The sequence below is a fragment of the Verticillium dahliae genome, genomic scaffold (genome assembly GCF_000150675.1).
Source record: "Verticillium dahliae VdLs.17 supercont1.3 genomic scaffold, whole genome shotgun sequence".
Lineage (NCBI taxonomy): Eukaryota > Fungi > Ascomycota > Sordariomycetes > Glomerellales > Plectosphaerellaceae > Verticillium > Verticillium dahliae.
Genome location: NW_009276940.1, coordinates 2,011,010 through 2,021,991, shown reverse-complemented (window position 1 = coordinate 2,021,991; position 10,982 = coordinate 2,011,010). Strand labels below are relative to the sequence as shown.

Below are 10,982 nucleotides of genomic sequence, written 5' to 3'. Positions count from 1 at the left end.
GCCAGGGGCGAGTCCGTCCATGGTGGGGGGGGGCTCCGTATCCAAGCCGTACGGAGCTACTTGTAGCATGATGATACCCCGCGGCACCTCTTATCAGATAAGACAACCCTCCGAGGGGCAAAGGGGTACGTTCCTGACTTTCAGGGGCTTTCTTTTTTGCCGGCAGGGCCGTCATTCACACATGAAAACAAATTCTTGGTAAAGAGCACTTTGGATGAGAAACATGTGATTCCTTGATCTGTTGACGACAGGTTGCGGTGAATCCAGTCGAGCTGTGCGAGCATGTGTCGAGACACGATGCTCATCGTGATTGGTCTCTGACGCACCGGTGAGGAGCAATAGAGGCCGTGATATGTTGGTTCTTCCTTTGCGAGCAAGTCGCCAAGAAAGTGGGCGAGGCGGCCTCGGAGAGGCGTGGTCACATGGCCTTACGAACATGAGTGAGCACGTTGGCTGCATGCAGGGTGTCTTGCCATCAGGCTGGCCGCGTTTTCCGAATGCCTGGAGTTTCGTCTCCGGGCATAGCATTCGAGCTGCAGTGGCCTGTGGACGACGTGGTTATTGGATACACTGCTTTAGTTCCATGGCGCTGATTTGCGGGTGGTTTCTGGAACCGGAAACGCACATGCGTTCTGGTCAGGGCTCTGCGGCGCCCATGATTTGTTGCTTCCACGTTGAAATGGCCTCATCAGTGCGCATCAACATGTTACGCATAAGGCTGCAAAATGGCTGCTGTAGGTTCCTGTAAGGCACAAGACTCGGCTATAGTCTTGGTATACAAGTGTATCAAGGCTTGAGCTTCATTCATCACCTACGAAGCGTATTAGTGCACTGCTTCCCGTATATGATTAAGTCTGCCGTCGTAGTCGACGATTTAGTATCATCGTCCGGCCGCCTCGCAATCCACCATGTATTGTTGCGTATTCCTTTATTCGTCACTACTATAACAGTCTTCAACGATCCTACAATACCTTTGTAGCTGTCTGCTAAGTCTATGATGAAGTAGGGCCAGTGAAGACCTCATCTGATCAGGGCAATGAAGCAGTCATTCGAGAAAAAGATAGGTCCTTGAACGTGGGCTGTAGGATTCATGATGTGAGCACCTTCGAGGTCCTCACGACGCGTCTAACTAACGTCCGTTTCACTGATCAGCCACCCCTAATCAACTTATCGCGGAGCCACACCTTTCTGCCCTCCCCGGTTTCAATGATGCCAATGCTGAGGACTGAAACTGTCACAGTCGGTTTGAAGAGTCTCCGGTTCTTTTCATCCACAAATTTGGTGGGATATTGATGACATCAAGTCCAATGCTCGTACAAAGGACCGACCACCATGTTCTTATGCCTCCCGACATGCTCTGTATGACCTCAAAGGCATGGCCAACTGTTGACACCCTTGTATTAGATCGATCCTCTCCACAGCAAACAAATTGCGTTCTTGTCAACTACTCTCCGCCATCTCTCGAAGCGCCCACCAGACTATACATAGCAACACGCAGACCCACGCTTCATGTCTTGCAAAGACGAAGCTCGACGTTGGCCTTGTAGTATCTGACTGGATTCACCAAGCGTGTGCTCCTTGCGAGGCCAAAATATCTGATAGAGCATAGTTCAGTTTCATTCTCCCTTGAACGCCTGTTCCAAACCTCGAATATCCATCTTCGTCATCTGCATCATAGCCTCCATAACGCGGTCTGATTTCTCCCGGTCCGGATCCGCCAGCATCGTCTTCAGCACTTTGGGCACGACCTGCCACGCCAACCCATACCTGTCTGCCACCCACCCGCACTGCTGCCTCTTGACATCGCCGCCGTCGCCGAGCTTCGCCCAGTAAAAATCGATTTCCTTCTGGTCATCGCAGTCGACCATGAGCGAGACGGCCTCGTCGAAGTGGAAGTGCGGCCCGCCGTTGAGACCCGCGAACTTTTGCCCGTTCATCTCAAACTCGATGATGAGCAGGCTGCCGGGCTTCTGGCCGTGGTGGGCCTCGCCGGCCGAGGTGTAGTATTGTCGATGCGTGATCTTCGAATCTGGAAAGATGGAGACGTAGAACTGGGCGGCTTCTTCGGCGTTGCCGTCGAACCAGAGACACGTGGTGAACTTGGCGATGGGCATGACGTTTGTTCCGTAAGAGACGGCTTCTGCTGGAAAAAGTTAAGAATTGAGCACCGCGGTAGCGAAAAGCTGCGATGGGGTGGCAGACTGCAGTCTTCACGGGGCCAGCGCTCATATATCAACGACTCTACTTGTCCATTGATACGGTAGAGAAGCAGCATCGGTATGCTCAAAGTCTTGCCGTGATTCAGGCACACTGAACAAGCTGATTGACAGCTCAGGAGTACATCGTTATGACAGACAGGCGTTAACATTAGACCTGGCTGAATCGCCTGCACGCTATGGATCGGACCCCGCACGCCTGCCTGGCGTGGCGCTCCAGCTGGACCATCAAGGCTGCTAGCCCGAGTATATTCACAGACACCGTCCATGTTGATTACCCTTTTGTCCGTCTCCTGGTCGTCGAGTTGAGCCGACTTATATGACTGTGGCGACGGTGGAGGGCGTGGTGTGGAGGCAGCTCAGAAAGCAGCGTGGCCCGGTGTCCTGACGGAGATGCATACTTCAGACGTCAACTGGGGCACATTGAGATGGAGGCGCGTCTCAAGGGAAAAGAAGAAACAGAGGCGGCCCAACGTCGCATCCTGGCAAAATGGTGGGCTCTGTAGCAAGGTCGGCGCAGATGGCTCCATCTTGGATCCTAGGTTGGCGGTAGAGCAAGTGGATAGTAGTAGTTGGTACCACACAGGTGAATAGTATTAACATGAATGAATAGTACATACGTGCGCGAAAGTGAATGGCGCTCCATGTTGTAGGACGGCCGTGTCCCGTCAAATCCCAGCAGAGCCGCTCCAAGCTCCAACCCAGTGCAAAATGAATGGCCAAGTCGTAGAGTATTTGAGTGTAGTGAAAAAAGGGAAACCCATGAACAGCCCAAGGTCTATACGTCCAACATGCTCTTGATTTTCTGTGGTGGTGCAGAAGAAGTTCCCGTATTGGCACTGGGACTTCTCGCCGCGCCACCCGGCGAGGTTGTCGCGGTTGTCGCGTCTGTCGCGGCGTCGCCTTCTCCACGGCCCCGTTGCTGCCCCGCGTACGGTGGCGGCGCCGGTCCGTCCATCATCAGTTCTGCTCTCCTGGCAGCTTGTGCTTCACTGGCAGACTGTCCGCCTGCAGCGGGGAAGAGCAGGTCGGCGGCAGCGTTCCTAGCATGCTCCGTCCGTCGCCTGTCGGATTTGCCCATGTATGACGCGTCAGCGCTGGGTTTCTTCGACCCGTCGAGGAGGTTGACTTCCGACTGTCGACGCGCCGAATTTGGCCCACCACCGGGTCCGCTTTTGGTCAGATCCCTCAGCTCAACCAGGCCGCGGTGACGTTCAGCATTGCGCATCTCCTTGATGCGTGCGTGCTTGACGCCGCGCGAAGTCGCACCACTGTCGGTCCCAGCTTGGTCATGGCGCATGGCATTATTGCCCCGGCGCCACCAGCTGGGCTTCTGGACGTAACCCATCTCGCGATCGTACCCTTGGCCACGGGTCCGGCGCTGACGGATGAGCTCTTTGTCTTCGTTCGGGGTGCGGAAGCCCCAAGTAATCTGAACAACGAGAATGAGGAGGGCCGGTACATAGCCGCCCACATAGACGGATGCGAGGTTCGACTGAGCGTTGAGTACAGAGTAGTCGAAAGTGAAGGCGCAAAAGGCCTGGAAACCGACAACAACGAGTGCCAGGGGTAGCAGTAGGCGGAAGCGGAGAGGGGTGTACTTGACGAGGCCAATCGCCTTGTTGATGATTCCGCGGTTGCGAGGTTTGTAGTGTTTGACAGAGTGGCGGAGGGATACAGCGATGATGATCCAGCAGAACAAGAGGAAGAGCGCGGCGACCTTGAAGCGGACGTCGGTCGCCGCGGGGCCAGCTTTGTCCTCGATCTGCTGAGGCGTGCGTTGCAGCTCGATCTTGCCCCAGTTGCGGGGGATGATCATGAAGAAGTTGAGCCAGATGAAGAGGTAGAACACCAAAGGCATCCAGAACTCAAACTTGGCGCGCCTGTCGTCCTCTCGCAGCACAAAAGGATCAGGGTCGATGAATTGCCGCTCTTGCCAACTACCCCAGTGACGTGCCGCCTCCCAAACGAGCGCTAGCACGCCTTGTTGCATCAAGTACCAGAAGAAGCTGTTGAGAATGATCGGTAGGCCCATGACACGGAAGCGGTCCACATCAACATTGGTGAAGAGACTGACGACGGCCATCGCGATGACCCAGATGCTCCAGTACCACTGCCATCGCCGGCCAATGGGGGTGAAACGCTTTTCGCCGGGCAAGTGTAAGGTGCCATGCTTCTTCAGGTTCATGAGCACGAGAACGAGGCAGAAGGCAAAGAGGACGGCGAAGACGATGCCGGCGATGGCGCGGTCGCCTATGGGGTCGACGGGGTTATAGCAAGATGTCGAGTTGATAAAGCTGCCGTTCGTCCAAACGTAGTCGGGTGTGTAGTCGCCGTCGGTCAGGATGCATCGGGATCCATTGGAAAGCGTGCCATTGCTGTAGAGGGTAAAGTTGAAGTGCAGCAGAGTGGTGAGGTTGAAGTGGACGCCATTGATGACAGTGTCGCTGGCATTGTTTCCCTCGGGGAACTCGAGGAGGTCGCGTACTTCGAGGAGATCCATGATGGTCGTTGGGCTGTCGTCGAAACGACCGGGGTTTTTTTTCGGACGGGTAAAGCCAAGGCAAGGCCAAGCCCCAAGGTTCCAGTAGGTGGGATACTGGCTGTACTGTATAGTGACGGCTGCTTGCTGACGCTGACGGCTTGGTACGAGGCTTGCAAAGGCTCGAAATCGAACGAGCGCTGTTGGAGGACGCGCGATTGAAGACGCCGACGCGAGAGAGTCGGAGGATTAAGACATCGTAGGATACCTAGGTAGGTAGGTGAGAAGATTTACTGGTCGGGACAGGCGATCATTGTCAATGGAACGGAGTCGCCGGCACGAGAGATAAAAAATCGGGATTCGGTGAGGTCAGATGCCTGAGCCACTCGGAGCTTGGGGAGGTGATGGCAAAAAGTATGGGAATAACAAAAGCTAGTCAGGCCTGCCACCTCGCATTCGCTCTCTCCATTTTTCTCCAGCGCATCCGGCCGGTCGATAAATGCCGAGCCCCACCGGAGGCGGCGGATGCAGTAAAGCGATGTTTCAACCCCACTATGCCCGCCTTTCGTCATGCTCATGCACGTGCCCAGCTCAAGCCATCCCTCCACTCCCTCCCTTCCACTGTGTGGCTCAGCCATCTAAAAAGGTACTCAAGCAAGTCAAGCCACAACCCCACCATGCCGTCTTGGTGTGTCTGCGACATGGGGTCCCAACTCGACACGAGGGCCGTTGGGGAAGCTCTTTTGTAACCTCTTGCCCTCGAACAATATTTCCACAACGCAACGTCAGTGAGTTCAATGGGCAGGCCCAAGCTCCGAAGTACACCACTCGCCCACCATGACCTCACAGGACGAGGAAGATCCCTCTTACATCGACTATGAGGCCTTCCTGGCCCCCGATTTCAAGCCCTCGGCATTTGCCAATACGCTCGTGCTATCCACCAACAACCCCAACGACACTCCCCTCGACCTGAGCACGCCTCTGTCCCGGGTTCTCTTCGACACCCAGGAAGTCGACTCTCACATCGATGTCTTGACGACCAAATCTGCCATTCCACTTCTTGAACACACCGACAGTCAGACCAAGTCAAGCAAGCGCATTGTTTCCGAGCTCGATGCTCAGATCAAGTCTCTGAACGACAGTTACAAGCAGCTTGAGAAGGAGGTCATCAACAAGCATGCCGAGGCCGACGAGGTGCGCCAAGTCGCCATGCGCCTCTGGGAAACCCTGAGACTGGGACGCTCTGTCGGACGGTGCTTGCAACTGGGGCGCCAGCTTGAGGTCCAATACACAGAGATTGCCGGGTCGAGCATCAGTGCCGCAGCAGCTGCGGCTGGCAAAAGGGAGGATCACAGGGCCTTAGTCCGCTGCGCACACACCATTTTGTCTCTGCGGGAGGTCTTCGACGCGACGGCTCCCGGCGAGGAGGGCCATGGTCTTCATCGTGTGGACGCGATCAAGAGTCTCCGTGAGAACATTGTCACCCCGCTCGAACGCTCCGTGAAAGAGACGGCTGAGCGCATTGTGCGTGACTTCTCTGTTCCAGACATGGCAACATTTTCTCAGAGCGAGGACATCAAATCCCGTACCGTCTCTGCCATGACCACGCTGTACCTACTGTCGCCCACGAGCCACGCGCAGCCAAAGCCCGAGAAATGGACACCCGTTCTCCTTCTACAGGCACTCGAGACGTACTTCCGAACCGCCCTCTCTAGCTCCATAGCATCCTTAGCGCGCGCCCTCAGTCAGCTGCCGATTCTCGATCGCACGCTTGCCGAGATTACTGCTCGTTGCCAAAACATCGTGGCGCTCGAATTGGTGCTGGAGAGTACTAGGCCGCCTGCGCATCCCCTCGTGCAAATCGAGGGCACCCAGGCCAAGGCGCCATCGAACTTGCTGCAGCCTCTTCTGGCGCATCTTGAAACTGGAAGCCTGCCATCGTACTTTTGGAGGACGATGGCGAGCAGTCTGGGAACTAGGGTGCAGGATATCATGAACCGCGGTGGCGTGTCGGCACGAACTCTCAAGACAAATAAGCAAGGCGTTGGAGAGGCTGTTCGAGAATGTGTCGTCAAGGGGTGCCGAACACCTAGCGCCATGAAGGGCAAGGGGGAGAAGGCAAGAGAAGGTAGTTGGGAGAGGGAGGTGGCCGTCATGGTAGGGAGCGTGGTGAATAACCTCGGAAGGTGATGCAGATTCTTCTTAAATGACAAGCCCATCCTTCTGTTGTGCTGCACTCCATGATGCGGTAGCTTGGCTGTGGCGTGATGTATCTTGTGAAGTTCATATCATGACTTGGGCGCATGGAAGACATGGAGTTCTTATAAAGGGACTTCTACCTGGGAGAACTGGAAACACTTCAAAGAGAATAACATGTCTCCCTGAGTGGTACTGATCGTTGTGAATGTGGAGCTAGCTGCCTGGACACCAGTGATACAATTCGTGGCAACCGCAACCCACCATATCAAGACGCGCCTTCCACCTTCCGCGGTCGTGCAACTTTCAGAACGATACCTTGGTACTGCATCACTTTGGTATTCTTTTTGGCCTCTGGCCGCGAGATCTGCGTCCTCGTTCACAGCGTTATTCTCCAATCCTCCTTTCACATCGTCCCGCCTTAGTCAACTACACTCGTGGGGATCCCACTGATTCGGTGCACGATACCCCCCTTGCAGAGGCAACTGACTACGCTGTGACGACGCGTCGTGCGCGGACACTTTGAAGACAACTCAGCTCCCTGGTTAAAACGCTTGACGACCGAATGACCACGGAATACTTCTCTACTTCGCGGCTGTTCATCTTCCCAACCAAGCCCTGATATTACCTGGGGTTTAAGAATCAGTCGGAAATCCGCGTCATGGATGATAAGGACACTGTTGATGGAAGCGAGCTTTCGTCTCCGGACGATGCTGATCGCTTCATGCTGAGCGACCATAGGTAAGCCACTGCTCGCCGAGTCCGTCACCCTTGACACCAGTCTATTTCCAAGTCCTGTCTCTGTCTCGATGCTTCCACGAGGCCCTTGCAAATCTCCTGCATCCTCACTGACTGGTGCCTTTAGACTCCTGACCTCGGGTTTCTTCGCCGACTGTGAGATTGTCCTGGGCAGCAAGACTTGGAAGCTTCATAAATCGGTCATCTGCCTACGATCCAAATATTTCGAACGTGCCTTCATGGGCCACTGGCCTGTGAGTGTCTCGACTCTGTCAAACCCGAACACGGTCTAACCCAGCCCCAGGAGGCCAAGAGCGGTAATATTACCTTATCGACAGATCAGTTCACTGAGGAGCAAATTGAGTGGCTCATCAGTTTCGTCTATACTGGAGGTACGTAATTCCCAAGCTGTATGCAGTGACTGTGTGTTGGTTCGTACTGAGACTGCATAGTCTGTGAACTCGAGGAGCTCAAGTCTAAGACTACGGTGTTACACACGGCCGCCCAACTCTTCGCTCTCGGCGACTACTTTCTCGTGCCTGGTCTCTGTGACTGTGCTATCGAAGCCGTCACCTGTCAGTGGGACCCACGCTTCCGACAAAGTGTTGCCCGAAGGCGTCCGTGGCTTCGTATTCATGGTCCACTTCGCAGTTGGGTATACCCCTTTGACGGAGATGATTGGGAACGAGCCATGGCCTGCGTCTACAAGCAGTGGGCTGACAGCGACGAGAACGAGTTTAAAAAGGCGATGATGCGGCTGTCCACGGACAAGCTTAACTGCAGACATACCCTGATTCGCTCCCCTCATTTTCTGAGCTTCATTGACAAGGAGCCGCGATTTGCCAGGGACTTCATGAAGGTCATGGTTAAGGACCGCGTGTCAAAACTGCAGTATTAAGCTTGGGGCTTTGGCATGGAATCGGCAAGACTTGGAGTGATGCAGGCACCAGGATTTGTTTGTGGCGTCACGAATCATCACAAGAGTTCTGAGTGCATTACTGATCATCTCGGGTTCAGAGTTGTGACGATACAATGCCAAAAGTGCTTTTGCAATACGCGTGAAATTCCATCATTGTAACTTGTTTTTGCACGTGTCTAGGTGCAGTGTGAGTAATTGTCTGTTGTTGTATGTAAAATTCACTATCATCAATCAGTCGGCTTGTCGAGCCTGCACTTCTCGTGGCGCCCTGGGGTTCATGCTGACTCTCAGCTGCCAAGGACAACATGTCTGGCGAGACTTGGCCATGATCGACAGTGCAAGACGGGTGTCCCTGTTGCAGGCTTCAGAATGATCAACGGATGTGCGATCAGGGGTTCCTTGCAGCGTCGGTCCATGCAAGGTGGTCGGGAGCCGGCCACACTTATCTTCGTTCAGTGCACGGAGCGTCCAAGGTTTTCTATTCCAGCAAGATTGGCGCGTCGACAGAGATGGTACTTTCGTCGCTAGACGTTCATTCCATATGCAGATACATTAAAGATAGAGCAGGCAAAGTGCACGTCACTCGTGCCGGGACGAGACTCCGAAACCTGCAGCCGGACCACGTGAGGTGGCTGCATCCAAAGTCAAATGGGTATGCACAGGAAAACATCGCACAGCGAGGTTGGACCGAGCATTTTGGCCATTGGTAGCCCGCGACAGGCGCCATGTGCGGCCCTGGAGAGGGAGAAAGGTGCTTGAGGAGGGGGATCATATCAGTTGGGTTTCTGATGTTGATAAATGGCTCATCGGGTTGGGCTGATATCTGATGCGGTGTTTCTGCGGTGGGATCCAAAGGTGTGATATGGTATCGAGCAAAGTACGGCGCCGGAAGCAGAGAGCGAGATGCCCCTTTGGTCTTTTCACGATGACAGTTCGACTGCGGAGCTCGACGACTGAGCGGGCTGAGGGACATGATGGTTGCTGTCGACGAAACTCGGCGGTAGGACGGGCCTTCTCAGGCGTAGGAGCAGGCCGCGAGCTGAACCCGTTGACCACCAGATGGGTCATCTCCGATGGGCGGAGCCACATACTGTCCACGGTAGTGCAGTAGCTGGGTTTTGTTCATCCCATCTGGGCCATCTGGGGCACCACGATCGTGGGCTATTCTCGGGCTGTCCGCGGGGGTGGGTGGTGTTGTCGTCGGGCTGGGCCGGGGCCTCTTCTGGGCTGCCATTCGTCCGCTGTTCTGTTGCTGCGCGTTCCCCTTTTCTCTGCGAGAGTTCTTCACCGTCTTTTCAGTGTCATGTTGTTTCCATGTCCCGCGGACAAGACTGCTGCAGTACAGCAGGACAGCACGGCAACACGGGTGGGCAGAGATGCAAAGCAGCTGGCCAGAACTGACGAGTGGGCGAGGAAAAGAGGGGTTGATGAGCTTGAATGCTTTTAGCGTGCTGTTAGCGCGTTAGTAGCGAGAACGGCGCCTGAAGCCCCAGTTGCAAAGGACCCGGAGCGAGGGGCCCAGCAGGGCAGGCGCCATGCCCACCCTGCCACCCACTCATCCGACTGGCAACAGTGCTGACGTGGTGTGGTGTGGTGGTCCGTGTGCCTGCCGCCGGCCGGTGCCACAGGCTCGTCTCGCTGGTCGCGTCCTAGCTTTCTTTGACGTGCACATCACAGGCAGCTGCTGCCCTTGTTGTGGCCTGGTCATCGTCGTGCGTGCCTCCTCCTCCTGTTTTTCCCTCAATACAACCTCATTGGATTATTCAATTCACCATCCTGCCCTTGTTCCTTCCATTATACAGCTGTCTTTGCCCTCTCCTTCTCTCGCTGGACTGTTCACCAACTCTGAGCCCGCGATCCCAATTTCCAGACGTAAGTACCACCCGCTCAGCTCTCTGTGCCCCAGGCGGTCTTCTCAGTTGCCTTACCCCTCCATCCCCTGGTCACTGCCCCTCACCCCATCTCGAGCTCTACGAAGCTCTCCCAAGCTCCAACAATCGACCGACGCAGGCTCCCGCTTGACGCGCCTGGCCCGACCAATCCATCTTTTGTCGGGTCACACAGGAGGGAGGAACAGATCCAGGGCCCAGGAAATCCAGGAACCAAGTTCTGGAGCCAATCCCGCTGTCGCAGGACCAAAACCGCCGCAGGACCAGAACCGCCGCAGGATGCAGACAACAGGCCGCATCGCCCACGGTGACCCATTGCCGACCTCCGATCAATTTGACCAGGAAACTTGCTACCAGAGCCTACTTTGACCAATTGCTTTGCCACGCGTCAAGGGGACATCGACTAAAGATTGCCCTGGCCCTCAAGGACCTCTTGTCCGCCAAGAGACAAGGCCCCAGGGCGCGCAAAGGTCCAGCCCATTTTCAGGAGCAAATGGTCCTGGCGCACTTTGGATGATCCGCAAATCGATCGAGGACAGCCA

The 10,982-nt window shown here is 55.2% G+C and overlaps 4 protein-coding genes across 4 annotated transcripts; 2 read left to right on the top strand and 2 right to left on the bottom strand.

Moving 5' to 3' along the window:
• Nucleotides 1-1,414: 1,414 nt before the first annotated feature.
• VDAG_02285 (3-demethylubiquinone-9 3-methyltransferase) lies at nucleotides 1,415-2,119 on the bottom strand. Its single transcript, XM_009658314.1, has one exon. The coding sequence runs from the start codon at nucleotides 2,112-2,114 to the stop codon at nucleotides 1,617-1,619; it is 498 nt and encodes a 165-aa protein (XP_009656609.1). The 5' UTR covers nucleotides 2,115-2,119; the 3' UTR covers nucleotides 1,415-1,616.
• Nucleotides 2,120-2,994: 875 nt separating this feature from the next.
• On the bottom strand, nucleotides 2,995-4,719 carry VDAG_02284 (uncharacterized protein; the record flags this gene model as incomplete). Its single annotated transcript, XM_009658313.1, has 1 exon — nucleotides 2,995-4,719. The coding sequence occupies one exon, from the start codon at nucleotides 4,717-4,719 to the stop codon at nucleotides 2,995-2,997; it is 1,725 nt and encodes a 574-aa protein (XP_009656608.1).
• Nucleotides 4,720-5,535: 816 nt separating this feature from the next.
• On the top strand, nucleotides 5,536-6,888 carry VDAG_02283 (oligomeric Golgi complex subunit 5; the record flags this gene model as incomplete). Its single annotated transcript, XM_009658312.1, has 1 exon — nucleotides 5,536-6,888. One exon carries the CDS (start codon nucleotides 5,536-5,538, stop codon nucleotides 6,886-6,888), a length of 1,353 nt encoding a protein of 450 aa, XP_009656607.1.
• A 667-nt stretch (nucleotides 6,889-7,555) lies between these two features.
• Nucleotides 7,556-8,032, top strand: VDAG_02282 (uncharacterized protein; the record flags this gene model as incomplete). Its single annotated transcript, XM_009658311.1, has 3 exons — nucleotides 7,556-7,635; nucleotides 7,760-7,886; nucleotides 7,937-8,032. The coding sequence occupies 3 exons, from the start codon at nucleotides 7,556-7,558 to the stop codon at nucleotides 8,030-8,032; spliced, it is 303 nt and encodes a 100-aa protein (XP_009656606.1).
• Between the last annotated feature and the right edge of the window lie 2,950 nt (nucleotides 8,033-10,982).

Excerpts from the sequence above, each read along its gene's own strand:
- VDAG_02285 (XM_009658314.1), bottom strand. The coding sequence starts at position 2,114 with ATGCCCATCGCCAAGTTCACCACGTGTCTCTGGTTCGACGGCAACGCC.